General features: G+C 41.0%; 1 protein-coding gene and 1 long non-coding RNA gene across 2 annotated transcripts; both read left to right on the top strand.

Moving 5' to 3' along the window:
• Positions 1–375: 375 nt before the first annotated feature.
• On the top strand, positions 376–891 carry LOC135330223 (uncharacterized). The gene is made up of 2 exons (XR_010392098.1): positions 376–465; positions 548–891. It is a non-coding gene; the product is annotated as an uncharacterized LOC135330223 (long non-coding RNA).
• A 7,655-nt stretch (positions 892–8,546) lies between these two features.
• On the top strand, positions 8,547–16,434 carry LOC135327139 (uncharacterized). The gene is made up of 2 exons (XM_064504776.1): positions 8,547–9,417; positions 12,374–16,434. Exon 2 carries the CDS (start codon positions 12,536–12,538, stop codon positions 13,622–13,624), a length of 1,089 nt encoding a protein of 362 aa, XP_064360846.1. The 5' UTR covers positions 8,547–9,417; positions 12,374–12,535; the 3' UTR covers positions 13,625–16,434.
• Positions 16,435–17,128: the final 694 nt, after the last annotated feature.

The raw sequence follows: 17,128 nt of genomic DNA, 5'->3' as shown, positions 1-17,128 counted from the left end.
TTCCCTGACTCAGTTCGCTGTGCTGCCTGTGCTAGGGAGGGAATAAAAGGCCAATGGAGGGGATCATGGGACCTGCCTTTACAGAAGCAGTCACCAATTAACAGTGCATTAAACTGCACCTCTGGTCAAAGTGTAAAAATAGAGGGCTGTCAAATACCAGTGACCTTCTATTCAAAATGAGGAAACAATGGACAAAGAGCCTGTTTCCACGTGGGAAAACTGGTTTGATAGGTCAAAGGATTTCCTCATGAGGAAAGAACTGGAAGAGACAGGATTTGTGACTGACCAAGAAAGCCAGGTAGGAAAGGGGAGTGGATGCTGTAAAAGGTCAGAACTGCTTAGAGCAGCTCTTTCTTTTAGCCATAAAAAGAATATGAACGTTATACTAAGTTAAAGGAAAGAACACCTGAAAATCAAAGAACACTGAGCTAAAGTTATGAAGCTAAGACAGAGAATGATATAGAGGTATTTCTTATTTCAACTATATGTTTATATCTTTTGAATTATTATAGTGATTTTTCTACCGAGTCTGTGTCTTTTCTTTCAGCTTCATTGTGTTCCTTATGTGGATTTATAAGCCAGAGGACCCATGAGAGGGATATTGGGGCACTTGTGGAAGAACATAATTAAGGCATTTGAAAGTGTTAGAGATGTCTTGGCTGGGTGAGCAAGTGGGATTGATCATGGACTAGATAGCTGGTTTGGAAAGTCCCCACTCCAAAACAGTGCACCAGCTTAAGGGTCTGTTTTGAAAGAGGTCAAGAAAAGACAGAACTGGACTTTCTTAAAAACAATGGGTTGAATTTTGGGACCCCAGAGAGAGCATCTCAGTGAAATTTAACCAAAAAAAGAAGAAATCCTGGATTCTTATCTATAGTAATGAACTGAAAATTAGAAGAAGAAAAAATAAATAAAAAGAATAAACTAAATGTTAATTAAAATGTGTGAATGGGCATTTTCCCCATACAGCTCTTATATCTATTGTAATAATACTGTGGGATTTTTTCACTAATTCTCTTCCCATTGACTTATGCTTTCATTCGTTATCTTTCTCTAAAATTCATATTTACATTTTGTGGGTTAGAAATTATTTTTTTGTGTCCCTAATAGCTAAAAATAAATAAAGAAGTCAAACTCTTGTATAGTCTCAATCATTTAACTTTTACAGAATGTCTGCAGCCTGTCTTGTGACTTAACCACCCATAATCATGTTGCAATGACAATACTTAGCATTGTGTGATCTTTGGTGATGATTATTAATAGCTCAGAATAGCTTTAAATTTATCTCTTTGACATTCATTAATGAGCTGAAGCCTTATAAGCGTGAGAAAAAAGAAGATAATTTATTTTTGTGCTCAGTTTCACCAGTATCAATGAACAGAAACATTGAACCTATAAGCATTTATGTTTCCAACCCTAGAAAATATGCCACAGAGTTGATATTGGCATGTTAGTGCTTGCAAAGAAATTATACATTTGGAAACTAGCTGGGAAAAATGGTGTTTGATTGAGTTCTATCTAGCAGAAAAAATATACTTACTATGCTTATATGAGCAGTAGTTTTTTTCATACTCAAGAGATTGGAGACAAAAACCATTTAACAAAATAGTGGAACTGGTGAGAAACTGAAAAATAAAAATCCATTCAGCTGTTGCTTACATTCAACTTACGGTACAGGAGAGAGAGAGAATGCTCTAAAAGATGAAAGGAACCAACAGCTAGAGGTGAGCAGCAAACACTTACTTTCTTCTGAAATTTGACAAAGTGAATGTAATCCTGTAACTATCCTTAACTTAACTTATTTAACAGAATTTAAGATACAAATAAAATGCATTTTACTCAATCCAGAGAAAGCAGTGGGTTTTCTACAAGTGAATTCAAGAGATTTTTGTGAAGAAAACTTTCTGCTCTAGGTTCATATCAGGGCACAAGGGTTAACGCTAATCCAGCTACCTCCTTCATAAACCATGAATGGTCGAGAACAGCTGTCTAGAGTGTATGTCTTGAGAGCACACTCAAGACTGACTAGCTTGTTTGACTTAGGGAAAGTTAACAGCATCCATGTCCCTTATCAGTTGTTCTCCTCCAGATACAGTCTATAATGCTGAATAATACAGTCATTCAGGTTAAAGATCTTCACCATCGCAGTGTTCCAGGTGCAAGCTCTGCAGTTTGCATGACTTGATGTTTGTCAGTTTTTATAAAAAAACTTTGACTTTCATCCCGGTAGAGATGATGAGACATTATCCCTTGATTCATAGTTCATCTTGTGGTGCAGTCCCTTTTCTGCCTTCTCAACGCACTGTGCAGTTGAGGGTCATTAGTCTGAAATACCCATTCTCCTGAAATGACTTAGGAAGACAGAAACACCTTTCATGGACTCATGATGCCGACTTTATCCAGTTTCAGTCTTGCATCTAACAGTGAATTCATGACCACTTTTGCTGAGGCAGTCATACTGCCCAGAGCAGTTCAGTTCCAAAGCAGCGTCCGAGGGTTGGTATAGGAACATGACAAACAGCATAATCTACTATGTAAACATTCTTCACTGGGACTTGAGGAAAGCAAATTTTTATCTAATTAGAGAAACTTGAGTCTTTTCAAGTGTAGTAAGAAGGAGTTAAGTTTCAGAGAAAGAAGGCTTTTACTAATTTGTAGTAATCTCAACTGGAATCAAAGAGAAGAAATATCTGGTTTCTTTCACAGCTCATGTAGACCTTTCTCTGTGCTTTAGGGCTTTAACTAACATTCTGCTTTACCACCACATATGGTTTTGTTGTTTAAATAAAAACTACTTTGTAAGCTCAGGAAACATCGAAGTATGTTTATTCTGCTTTCAGTAAATCAGACAGATAAGGTGATGCATTTTTTGAAAAAACAAGTAAGACTTTCCCATTAAGTAGAAATCTCTTCTGTACTGGCTTCTTGTGTGAGTGCACATAAATTAAGTATATAATTTTTTTTCTTTTTTTTTTTCCTTGACAAGAGGGTATCTAAGGACAGCTTTTCCCTCACCAAGGTAAGCAGGTTTTTGTATGTCTTGGACATCTCAAGTATTGTCACAAATGCTGGGAAACAAGGAGAGAAATGAGGTTCACAGACTATTCTCCAAAGAGTAGAAGGAGATTTTGGCTGCCTTAAAACAGTTACCCAACAGAGCAAGATTTCAGGTCTGCAGCAAGAGTTTGATAAGATATGATTTTCCTTTTTTTTTTTTTTTTTTCCCCTCCTTAATGAAAGCCTGGAATAAGTTCTGGAGTTAATAGTACTCTTAAGTTCTAGGTTTTTTAAAGGTAAATGAATATCCATTCTTTTCCATTTTCCTAAAAAAAAAGTGAGACAGGGAGAGAGAGAGAGAGAGAGAGAAAGAAAGAAGAGGGTTTGTAGTGTTTATTGGATTATAAAACCTTAGTCTAACTTTTCCATTAGAGAGATTGCTCTGTATTCCACATGGAATAACTTCAGTAATGCATTGTTTTGTATATGGAATAAAAAGAAACAGATTAGTGCTTTTAACTTTCTTTTAAAGTTACTTCCCTAGAGCCAGCAATTGCCCCTACAGTATTTGAAATGAATCTTTTATAAAAGTTTATAACACAGTCTGTTTCCCAGTTTTGATTCTGCAAAAGGTTTCTGTACTGAAATGCCTTCCAAAGTGCCTTCACAGGTCGTTTGGATCCAGCCTCTCATTTTACAAAAGCCTTTCTCTAAAAGGTGCTGTTTCAGTAATGTTTTCTGAATTCCAGATCTGCAGTGTTTCTATTGCCCAGTTTCAGAGCTTTCTCAGAGTCACACAAAGATTAGTAATGTTGAGTATTTTGGTCATTCCTCAATTTTTCAGTAAAGTCTAATTCGCTACATCTTAAGATAAATAGAAACTAACAGATCTTCCTTATTCAAAAAGTAAAAATGAGATTTTCATATTTTTGCATTGGATCTGTAGTTATGTTAGCCTTGTATCTTATCACATGCTTGCTAAAGGCAACAGAAAGATTCACACATCAGTTCCATACTGCTCTTACTCATCTCACCTTTGTTCCCCAGGTACAGTCCTCACAGCTTTTATGGGTGCTTTTTTTCATATATGTAAAAGACTCTAACTGAGTTTTTTAAATCTTCCTTTTGGATAATGATCATATCTTTCTCTTTATTAACCAGGCAGGCTTCATGGCCTGTTGGACTCCCAAGGCTGGGATCTCTGTAAATTGAAGCTTTCTTTTTTTTCATGTTACATACAACAGTTTATTTTTAAGAAGAGTAGCATTCAAATGAAGTCACTCAGAAAGCTGTTGCTCTTTCAGAACAGCAGTCTTCACCTCGTACTCCTCATGCTGGTACGAGTGTTTTAGTTTAATACATATTCTATTCACATATGCTTTCCAATAGTGCAGGATGACTCACCTTGTCACACTAAAAGCCTTACCTATTGCCTGTTTAGTTTATGCTCCCTTGATAGAGTGCTTTCCTGCCCTCTCATTTACAATGTTTCAGTTCTCATTACCCCTTTAGGTCTTGTATGACTTTCTTTTCTCTGTGCAGATAATGATATTTCTTAAATGCCTTTGAATAATGCTTATATTCTCCAAGCTTTCTATGCAGTTTAGAAGTGTATCCAATATTTAAATGTAGCTCAGATTTCACTGATAAGAGGCAACTATTTAATTTCCTTCCTACTCTTCAAAGGAGTGCTCTGAACTTAGAAAATATTGGGTGCATATACACAAACCTATTGCTTGTAATTTCCTCTAATGCTCATTGGAAGGTGATCTGCTTAAGAGCAATCTTTATTTGTATTTTGATATCTTTCTTCTCCCGGGCAGCTTCTCTGTTTTCTAGGCTGTAGTTAGTTTCACACATTTCTTTTATCACAAGTTGAAATAGCTGATAGAACATTTTCAATTCAGATCAGGAACTGCAAGCTTTAGATCTTTGCAGGCAGGTTTTTAACATAGAAGTATGTGGCCAAATTCTGAGCTGGGGGGGGGGGGGGAAGCAACAGTGGAAAACAGCGAATTTCAGCTGAAATATTGTTTTCTTTTTTCCAACTGAGTGTAATAAGATAAAGAATTTTTTTTCATATGCATGATGTCACGTGTGTATGACCATGTCACAAGGGGTAGACAAAGCTACTGGTGCATATACTGCATGGCCTCACATCTTCCTTCACCTAAGAGTACAACCAATCTCACTTTGAAATAGTTTGCAGTTAGTAGTATATGGCTTAAGTTTTTCACCACAGCAATTTAGGGATAACTAGAGGCCTAAGGCACCTCTGAAAATTTCAACACTATAAAACATAGGGAAATAAATGTATTTTTATTTTCCTATGTCTTAAGGCTTTCGGATAATGAGATAGGAGAAAAAAAAGTAGAAGTAGAAAAGACAGATGTGTGAACATAAGGGAGAAATTGGGCACAACATAAACCGTCTTTTCAAGAGACAGAGGCAGTTACACCAGATTGGAATTACTAAAAATAAATAAATAAATAAATAAATAAAAAGCAGACTGCTATTTTGAAGAAAGAAACCTTGTATTACTTTCTAGCTTTACTCATTTAATTAATATTTGTAATGTCAAGAGACTCCACTAAATAGAAAGCAGAATACGGGAGAGTTTGGAAGACAGTCTTGATTTTTTGGGGGGATCTATTTAATCCATTAAATATAGTTAATGAGAAAATAATGCTAACTATGGAGGCAGTCCAGGTTGTGCCCTAAAGAACAGAGGAGACCATCAAAGTAACTGGATGCAGAAAGTGCACAAATATCTCAAAGTATATAGGCTATTGACAGGCAAGATGTCTGGTGAGTAAACTTCCTCACATACAAAGGCATATGATAGTAGGAATAAGCCAGAGGAAGATGACAGATGAAGATGACAGCCTGCACATCTGGAGAATGAAAAATTGCAAATAGTTAAAAGAAAGTTGTAAAGAACTGCAATCAAATTAAAAAAAAAAAAAAAAGCAAGCACTATAACCAGGGATTGAAGTCCAAAAGGAACATGGTTAAAGGGCAGAACATTAAGAGAAAAACCACAGACGATGAACTAATACCCACACAGAAGCAAGACTATCATTCTCCACGTTGGAACCAGAGAATGAAGCAGAGCTACATATCTGTGGTTCTTAGTTAAGAAGAAAAATTAATGTCAAAACTTTTGGTTACTAACTGAAATTTGAAAATGGAAGATGAATTCTTTCTTGAGGAAATTTTCTGGTCTATTGAAAAAGAAAACAAAAGTAGAACAATGCATTAAATATACACAAACATTTCAAAGACTGATAATGACATTATCTTTGAATATGGAGTAGATAATTTAAAACCCTGCTTTGTCTGACTGAGAATTCAATCTGGAAAGCTTTCATCCTATGGTTTTTCTCTAACCACTAGGTTATTGGATGTTTTGGGATGACATCTCTCTTTCTCTCTTGATTTTCTAAATAATGTGTTGTATTCTGATATAAAATGAAAAAATGCAATTTTTACAGTATGGGATTCTTGTTTTCTAGCTGCTTTTAGGGGTAATATCTTTGAAACTTTAAAATAACAAAACAAAACAAAAAGATAGCATGCACATGTGTGCTTGCAAGGATTAAGAAAAGAAAACTATTTCTGGAAAGTTGTATGCTCTTATTTAATTGTATAAAAAAGAAGTATAGACCAAGTTTTCACAAATTTCTCTGACATGAAAAAATAGGAAAATTGATTATTTGGGGTAGGGGACTATGAAGCACATTGCTTCCTTCAAAAATAACAATATAAAGCAAAATAAAAAAGAAGCCCAGGATTACATGACTTCCAAAATATGCTACAGCTAAAAATGTAAAACTCATACATAACAAAAAATCTGTATTAATTTTTTTTCTTGTGCTCACAAAAGACTTATGAGAGCCATAGGAGGGCCAATGTCAGATAATTTTCTATATTCTTAATTTATACCTAATATAGTTTTGAAAAAAAAAATGTACCTTTATAATTGGTCTTCCTTCAGATTTGTTTCCTATGGCATAGAGGATATAGAGCAGTGCATTTCTTCTGTTGGTTGTTATATCCTTTTGCAGATCAGAATGAAGATAACTGTGAAATAAAGAAATAGACTTGTGATTTAGACATGCTTACTGATACTAGTTACGCCATTGCTTGGCACAGGAATAAACATAATTCTCTGTGATGTTTAAGTGGATCGTGGTTTACTGCTCTGTAAGCTAGCTAGTATAACTTTAAATACTGCTTAAAACTGAGTTTAAAATAGCAAACAGTATATTTTTCTGTAGTTAAAGAAGCACTTACAAAATCTATGTTTTGCACTAAACTCAAATTACTGTGTACTATGAACTGTAAAACTGACATAACTTTCATGTGCTCAGCAGTTAAACAGAGCCTTAATAGAAAGAAGTAATGCTGTCAAATTGCAGTGGATATGATAATCCATTGGAGAATATTAGCAAGTCCTGCAAAAACACTAGAGCCAGTGTAATGGGAGGAAGTTTTTAAAATAGTGTAAATAGAGCAGACCTGTATATTTTTAGTTAGAGGACACTCCATTTACTGTTTATAACCTGAAGGTGCACTTAAACACCTGCAGGAATAATTTGATTTAGTTTCCATTAATTTATAGTCTGTGACCATTTGAATTTCATGAGCATTTCTATTCTGCTTTGGCTGACCTCAGAGGGAGTAGGAGCAAGCACTCATTCTACTCGCCACTGTAGATTCCAGTAAGTATTTTGGAATATTATTAGTTACATTATAGTTTAGGCACCTGCTACCTGAATTAAACCTAGATGGAAATACAGTGAACTCTGGCTGTCAAAAATAGTTAGTTATAAATAATGATACCTTGTATTAAAGTAGTTTTAAGCAATGAAATTGGTTTGTTTCCCTATTAAAGCCTCTTTCAACCTTCTCTTCTACCTAGTGAACATAATGGAATGATAATCATAGCAATCGAGCCAACAAGTTTGCTAACAGTATGAGTTTCTGGGAGTATGTTGCTGTGCAGGACTTCTCGGAAGTCCTCCTTAGAATTCATGTTTGAGGACTATAATTTTTACCTCATACTTCCCCACTGTTTTCACTGTAAATAGGAAAATCATTTCACCAGTATCAGGGAATATTATATTTTCCATTCTGTTAAATTCAGTGAAAGAGTATGGTAAAGTCAGTTACAGTTCCTATGGAAAAGCTTTTTGCAACAGCTTTTTAATAGCATACTACATAAGAAGTATACAAAATTTAATGTTCAGATATAAAAAATGGTGGAATATAAATACATGGGGTTTTTTATACTGTATGTATCACTATACTAATGGCTCTTTTAATTATCAGCAGAGTTAAGGTACCTACGCTATAGCTCAAAGTCATAGTTCCTTTTCTAACGATTATCCAATATTATAAGAGTGAAAGCTCATTAAATGAAGCAATCTGTGTTATGTATATTTGTTATAGAACCAATGAATCCAGCTCACCTTTAAGTGATCTCTGAAACAGAAGGAAGTTTAGAAATATAATAAGGTATGGAGATTAATAGTAACTGTAACTAACTTAGAATAGGAAGTTGTGGCGGACAGATGAATGAATTTTTTGCCTTAAACATTTCTTGGTGCATGGGGTGCAGGCAGGCCATAACCCCGAACAAGCCATCTGTCCCTGGCGGAAACAGGACTGGGCTGCTGCGACCCCTGAGATGGTCTCCCTGCGACCACCCGGAACACACCGAGCCTGCACTGAACGAGACCACAGTCGGGCAGAGACTTTGGGATCCGTTTTTAGCACAACTTCTATAAAACTTGCTTGGCATGAGTGGCTAAATTTGCTGAAGCCTTAGGCCGCACTCCCTAGTTTGGTGAGAAAGGGCCCCAGAGCTGGTGCAGGCGGGAACGATAAGGGAGTTACCAGCAATTTGCATTCCTGTGCACTGCTGAAACAGTGCTAATTGCTGGAGTTACCACCTCTTTGTCAAGACCTTGAGAGATGATGGTGGGACCTGAGGAAGGAAGACACACCTGTCTGCAGAAACTGCAACAGAAAAGATAAGGGAGAAAAGAAACAGCCTGCCTAGGAACAACGATGAGATCCAATAAGGAGCAGGAGACCCCAGACTCAAAAATTACTATTGGTCTGAACTACCACGTGGGGGGGTGGGAAACTTAATTTGAAAAAGCTATAATTGCCCAGGGATCTCTTTGTTCAGGGTCCCTCTTTGGAGGTACCCAACTCGAGCTGTAACCACTGCACGCGTGTCATTCCGAGCTAACCTAGGGTCGGACCCAACTCGAGTTGTAATTACTGCACGCGCACCACCAAAACTTACACCCAGGGTGAAGAGGACCCACCTACCACCAGACGGGAGCCCCCCCCCACTGCCGAGACTCCCAAAGGAAGAGGACCAACAGGACGCCGCTGGATCCACGGGTGGTGATATCTTTCTCTCTCTCTCTCTCTCTTTCCCCCTCTCTTTTGTTGAATGTTGGTAAGATCTGTTTTGTCTAGCTAGTTGCAGTATTCGCCATTGAATTATCCTATTTGACCACATGCCTTATCTTTGTGTTAATAAATCTTAAAACTGGTTGGCTGGTGTCGTTTCACCTTAATTCAGTCCAAGGGCATCACGAACTTGGTCGTTTGGCCCCAAGGGGAGGGAGGTCGTCCTGAACGACTCCTTTCGGGCCGCGACATAATTGGCGTAGTCGGCAGGATGCCCTTGAGATACTGAACCTACCAGAAGGGACCAGGGCCCTTAGCGTGGCCCCTTCCTTGGGAAGTGCCTGCCAGGAGCGGGGACAGAGGATCTTGTTGTAAAGATCCACACTGGGTACGTGAACCCACAGTAGGCTGAATAATTTGGAGTACAGAGGATCTTGTTGTAAAGATCCACACTGGGTACGTGAACCCACAGTAGGCTGAATAATTTGGAGTACAGAGCATCTTGTTGTAAAGATCCACACTGGGTACGTGAACCCACAGTAGGCTGAATAATTTGGAGTAGTCTCCTTTTGTGTTGTGTGATAGTTGTTGTCGGGATCGATTTGAGGATCCGACAATGGAGGATAATCCTCTCTTTGAAAAATTGAAGGGCTATAAAGCCCTGCCCTCTCTTCCTGGCATGGCTTGGGCCCAAAACAATTGGCATGACTCAAAGGCGGTGGCAGATAGGATCACTCTTTTGGCAAAGGAACGAAAACTACAAACCGGGAAAGGAAAAGCAACAGTTTGTGCTGTTTTAGGGGCGGCACTAATTGCTGCCCAGAGGGAAAGGCAAGGTGATAAAGAGACAATTGAGTCCTTGCAAGAACAGATAAGAAACTCGCAGAATCGAGACAAAGAGACAATTGAGTCTTTGCAAGAACAGGTGAGAAACTTGCAAAGTCAACTCGCTGCTGAGCGCAACCATACTCAGCGACTTCAAACAATCTTATCGGACTCATTAGACCGAGAGAGAATCCTGCGGTCTGAACTGGAAGAAAACAGGCGGGGGTGTGATGATAGTGAACTGGGATTCTCGAATTTGGCAAAACTAGACGGAAAACAGGCATCTGATCTAAAATCCATATATCCAATTAAAGAATTAGAAGAGAGCAGGAACCTCTTTTATCCTGGAGATGGGAACGTAGTAATGAGACCCTTGATTAAAACTGAAACCATTGATAATGGTCAAGGGGGTATTCAACAACATACCACGCGTATTATCCCCTATTCCCCTCAGGACTTGGCTAAAATACAGGAAAAATACTCCCGGGGCTCCCGGGAAACTGAAACTGAGTATGTGTGGAGAGTCTCCCTCACTGGGGGGGATCGCATTCTGCTGAGCGAAGATGAGGCTAGAGGATATTGGGGACCCGGAGTCTTCCTAACCACAAATGATAATAGGGAACCATGGTCCTTGACCCAGAGGGTAGCCTACTGGGCAGGAGGATTAGACCCAATGGAAAGAGGAGACCCTTTTTCTATTAAAACACCCACAGCGGGCCACATTTTGGAAAGCGTGCAGAAAACTGCTTGCCTCCAATTGATGCATGACCGTTTGCTGCTTCCGCAGCAGCCCTCCCCCATGCAGTGTGTGGCAGACCCCGAGAGGTTACATCCTCTGATCAGGGGACTTCCTGATGCTTTAAAGCTATATGCTGTTCAGCTGCAAGACCGATTACGAGCTCTCCGACCGAGGGGAAGGGGAGGCTCCCCTGACATGACTTGGGGGGAAGTGGCACAGGAACTAATTAATTACGGAAGGCGTATGGGGTTCACTGGCCAGGGGGAAACAAAGCATAAAGCAGAAATAAGAAGAGTTGAGGAAAGTGGGAGGCAACATAAATCGCCGCGACCCCCACATCCTGGGAAACCGGTACGGGTGTCGGGTAGCAGGAGACAATTATTGTGGGCAGAAGGCATTTCAAAGGGAATTCCCAGAGAAGTCATGGATAGGTTACCAACTCCCAACCTGGAAAGTTTGGTAAGAAGTTGGGACAGGATAAGGGGAACCCCATCTTCCTCAAATCCCAAAGATCCTGCTCCCTTATCCCAAGAACCTAGAGTAGTAACCCCGTCTGCACCCCAGCAAATTGATCTGATTGATTTTAAAAGCCCGGAGTCGGGAAAACCCCCCAAGCTGTCCCTTTTAAGCGAGCCGGGGAACGGCCAGTGGGTCCACTTAAGGAGGCTCACAGAAAACAGCAGAGGAGACTTGTTGATAACTTTCCCACTAGGGCCCTTTAAAACTCCAGTTACTTTCTTAGTAGACACTGGGGCCCAGATATCAGCTCTTCAGAAGGATATTGCTGATAACAATGGAATAGTGGCCGATAAGAAACCAATCTGGGTCACTGATGTTTTTGGTAATTCTAAACCACAACCGACAGCCCGAATTAAATGCTGGCTGCCAGGTGATGAATCTCCAGTTGAAACCACAATGATACTAGGAGATTTGCCAACAAATATTATGGGACTTGACCTACTAAAAGGCCGTACCTGGGTAGACTTGGGAGGAAAAGAGTGGACGTTTGGACTCCCTGTAGCCTCGACGAGGCTGCTTCAGTCAGCACCCGCACTTCCTCCTTCAAAAATAATCAATGTCAAACCCTATGCTCTGCCATTAGGAGCAAGGGAGGGAATTGCCCCTGTAATAACTGAATTACGAGAACAGGAGATAATTATTCCCACTCACTCACCCTGTAACTCCCCTGTGTGGCCAGCCTGTAAACCAAACAGAAAGTGGAGATTGACAATTGATTATCGGCATCTGAATAACAATACAGGCCCACTGACAGCTGCTGTGCCAAATATTGCTGAATTAATAGCAACTATCCAGGAGAAGTCCCACCCCGTGATGGCAACAATCAATGTCAAATACATGTTTTTTATGGTCCCTTTGCAGCCTGAGGACCAAGAGCGTTTTGCCTTCACGTGGGAGAGACAGCAATACAAGTTCACTCAACTACCTCAGGGGTACAAGCATCCCCCTACGCTAGCACAAGAGCTCGAAACTGTCCCCATACAGGTGGGAGTCAAAATTTATCAATACATAGACGGCGTGCTCATGGGAGGGAGCCAGGTAGAGGACGTTGAGAGAACACAGTGCAACATTATTGCTCACCTAGAGCAGACAGGGCTGACAATTCCGTCTGAAAAGATCCAAACTCCCTCCAGTGAAGTAAAATTTTGGGGAATCTGGTGGAGGGGGGGGATGACCTGCATTCCCCCGGATACCCTGTCCTCATTAGACTCAATTAAAATGCTGGAGTCCAAAAAGGACCTGCAACATGCTCTAGGGCTGCTCGTATTTTGGAGGAAGCACATTCCTGATTTTTCAATTATTGCCAGGCCATTATATGACGCTGAAAAACAGTACACTACGTGGAAGAAGGGGATGTTTGTAGTCAGCCTCACCCTAAGGGAGGCTGAACGAACTATTCGAAAGCAACCCATAGTTCTCCAAGGTCCGTTTAAGGTGACCAAAGCGGTCCTGGCAGGGACCCCGCCCCCTGACGGGGTGGCTCAGAGAGCCTCTGTACGAAAATGGTACACACAAATACAGCACTATTGCAAAATCTTCTCCGTAACAGAGGGAGCTGCTAAAGTTTTAAATATACAAGATGAGGCAGACTTGAATAAAGAAACCCCCCAACTCCCCTCTGTAATTCTAGTAGCTCCCCCATTTTCCAATCAGATCCTAAATGCTTCCTCAAAGCAGAAAGGGAAAACCTGGAGATACCAGGCTGTGGCGCTGCAAGTGGGGACTAAGGAGCAGATCATTACAGAGGGAGAGGGCAGTGCACAGGTGGGAGAGCTGGCTGCAGTGTGGAGCGTATTCCAATGCAAAGGCCAGGCTACCTCCCCTGTACACATCTACATGGACTCATATATGGTGTTCAAAGGCTGCCCGGAATGGCTTCCTTTTTGGGAGCAAAACTGCTGGGAGGTTAATAGAATAATAAATATACTTGGAGAGCAAAAGATGCTAGTGGGAAAACCCACAAGATTCACACAAAATGGATTATTCCCTCCTTCTGACCTGAGGAGCGAGTTTGTTCTTATTTATGTTTTCAAGGGTGGTGGTCTGACCAAGATGCACCTACTGCTCTGGACCATCCAGATTCAAGGATGCATCCACGAGGGCAACGAATGACCACTCCCTCTACCTTCCCCCAACTCATTTAATCTCTTCGAGAACAACGAGTTCGTGTTGCTGGTGAAAGCAGTAAGCCAAACTTTCAATTTAAGCCACTGCTGGGTTTGCGGAGGACCGCTAGGGTTATCAAGCTGGCCGTGGACATCCACATCCCTCACCCCAGACCAGATCGTAAGCAATTACAGCAAAACCGTGGACGACATGTGGGACGACAGTGGGACCTGGCCAATTCAGTTTCCAGCCATGGAGCAATATTGTTTAATTCGTACCCAGGAGGGAGGGATCGAAGTGGGGAAAGTAAATGTCGATGGACACTCACTCATAAGCCGCTCGACAAAAACAGGAATCTCCACCTATGGATGTGGCTCAATGAAACGGGGTGTCATCGGGGACTTGAGGGATACTGGTCAAACAAAAACAAAACTTTAACTCTCCAACGACCCAATTATCCCCCTTACAAGCAAACCTGCAAATGGGAAGGCACTTCTGGGGCTTGGTATTATACCGGTCAAATAGGCGATGGGGCAACCACATTTTTCAGCCCTCTGGGCGACAGAGACACAACTTACTTTCAATTCCCACCAGGGATAAACGGGCCATTTGCTCAGGGCATTGGAGCTAAGAAGGGGCATTATTGGATCTGCGGACACACAGCATATAAATTTTTACCCGCGGGGTGGTCAGGAATTTGTTATACAGGGATTGTCAGACCTTTGTTTTTCCTTTTACCAGAAACAGGCGGACCTTGGTTAGGCATAAAAGTATATGATAACCTCGGAGACAGAAGGGTTGCCCGTAAGACGCGATCCATTAAGGTAGATTTGGGTGAGATGCAAAAATGGGGAAATAATGAGTGGCCTCCTGAACGAATAGTTCAACATTACGGGCCTGCAACCTGGAATCCTAATGAACTAATATCGGGGGCAAGAGAACCAATTTACAACCTAAAAGTGGCTCTAGAAATTATTACCAACAAAACCGCTGATGCAAAAGATCTTTTAACTCTGCAGTCCCAACCGATGCGCACGGCAATCCTTCAGCACCGCATGGTTTTAGACTATCTGTTAGCTGAAGAGGGAGAGGTGTGTGGGAAATATTTCCAACTGTTGTTTAGAAATAGATGACGTAGGGGAGGTAGTTCTCCAGTTAACCAAAGATATCAGAAAAATAGCCCATGTCCCCGTCCAAACCTGGAACGGCTGGAGTGGCAATTTGTGGTCCTGGTTACCGGGGGCACCGTGGGTGAAACAGTTAATATTGTATTTGTTAGGTGCAGTTGCCGCTTTAATGTTTTTACCTTGTACAATTCCTTGCTTTGTTCAATTAATCCGACATGCAATTTGTTCCTACCACCTCACCCGACGGCATAAAGAAAATCCGTGCCATCTATTGGCCACAGCCAACCACAGTACCCATCATTTAAACCCATTCCCAGTTTACCCTGAAGGAGGAAATTGCATATTGACATCCATACCGCATTTGCCAGCTGTTATACCTGTTGTAACAATCACTTACCTTCGTTAACTCAATTTTGATGTGTGTTCTGTGAAGTTAAAAGTTGCTAAAATTGTTAAAGCATGAGCTTGCATTGGGCAACACCTCTGTGTAACCACTGTTAAGCACCTTTTACCTGAACCTGTATCGTTCCTTTTACTCTTCCCATGACTTGTTCTACCCTTTCTATACTTCTTTCTGATATCTCTCTCTCTATCTCATATCACCACTGTGGATGAAGACTTCAGGAAGGAGACGTACCAATCAATGTTTAAGTCACGGGGTGGTGTGGCGGACAGATGAATGAATTTTTTGCCTTAAACATTTCTTGGTGCATGGGGTGCAGGCAGGCCATAACCCCGAACAAGCCATCTGTCCCTGGCGGAAACAGGACTGGGCTGCTGCGACCCCTGAGATGGTCTCCCTGCGACCACCCGGAACACACCGAGCCTGCACTGAACGAGACCACAGTCGGGCAGAGACTTTGGGATCCGTTTTTAGCACAACTTCTATAAAACTTGCTTGGCATGAGTGGCTAAATTTGCTGAAGCCTTAGGCCGCACTCCCTAGTTTGGTGAGAAAGGGCCCCAGAGCTGGTGCAGGCGGGAACGATAAGGGAGTTACCAGCAATTTGCATTCCTGTGCACTGCTGAAACAGTGCTAATTGCTGGAGTTACCACCTCTTTGTCAAGACCTTGAGAGATGATGGTGGGACCTGAGGGAGGAAGACACACCTGTCTGCAGAAACTGCAACAGAAAAGATAAGGGAGAAAAGAAACAGCCTGCCTAGGAACAACGATGAGATCCAATAAGGAGCAGGAGACCCCAGACTCAAAAATTACTATTGGTCTGAACTACCACGTGGGGGGGTGGGAAACTTAATTTGAAAAAGCTATAATTGCCCAGGGATCTCTTTGTTCAGGGTCCCTCTTTGGAGGTACCCAACTCGAGCTGTAACCACTGCACGCGTGTCATTCCGAGCTAACCTAGGGTCGGACCCAACTCGAGTTGTAATTACTGCACGCGCACCACCAAAACTTACACCCAGGGTGAAGAGGACCCACCTACCACCAGACGGGAGCCCCCCCCCACTGCCGAGACTCCCAAAGGAAGAGGACCAACAGGACGCCGCTGGATCCACGGGTGGTGATATCTTTCTCTCTCTCTCTCTCTCTTTCCCCCTCTCTTTTGTTGAATGTTGGTAAGATCTGTTTTGTCTAGCTAGTTGCAGTATTCGCCATTGAATTATCCTATTTGACCACATGCCTTATCTTTGTGTTAATAAATCTTAAAACTGGTTGGCTGGTGTCGTTTCACCTTAATTCAGTCCAAGGGCATCACGAACTTGGTCGTTTGGCCCCAAGGGGAGGGAGGTCGTCCTGAACGACTCCTTTCGGGCCGCGACAGAAGTCTAAGCCCTGTTTACAAAAATCAAATTTCTTGAATTCTACAGATTCTAAAATCTTATTAATTGTGCATTTAAGGCTACAAGTTACTCACAAATCTAAGATTCTGTCATGTATTTCCAGTGATGTGTTCTAAGCCATAAGCACATGTTATCTGTGTTTTAAAATAAAGATTAAAAAGATCAGTGTATGCTAACTAACTTTATATTTTTTTCTCTTGATACTCAGATTGTATGAAATTCTTTAAAATTAGAGGAAAGAACAATGATTATTTACAGAATCTGCAGAATCATGTGTCAAAAACCCTAAAATAGTATTTAATGAAAGAGTGGATATGTTTTCTGTTTCTACTAAGATACACACAGGGATATATATACATATACATAATTTTTTTGATTTAGATTGTAGTTCTTTAGTTCTTTGTTACACAGTGTGTGCTGCAGACCCTCAAAACTTGTGGTGGTTGAAGGGTGTATGTATGAGGGCTAGCAGTACTTCATGGACTTTTTAACACTTTCCGGTACTGTATGCATATTCCTAGTCATATGACAGCATAGTGTTTTTGCTGTCCCTCTCCATTCATACAGCAGCTGCATCTGAC

Source organism: Dromaius novaehollandiae, chromosome 1 (assembly GCF_036370855.1).
Source record: "Dromaius novaehollandiae isolate bDroNov1 chromosome 1, bDroNov1.hap1, whole genome shotgun sequence".
NCBI lineage: Eukaryota > Metazoa > Chordata > Aves > Casuariiformes > Dromaiidae > Dromaius > Dromaius novaehollandiae.
Note: the sequence above shows the minus strand (reverse complement) of the source record. Positions and strands in the feature narration are given on the sequence as shown.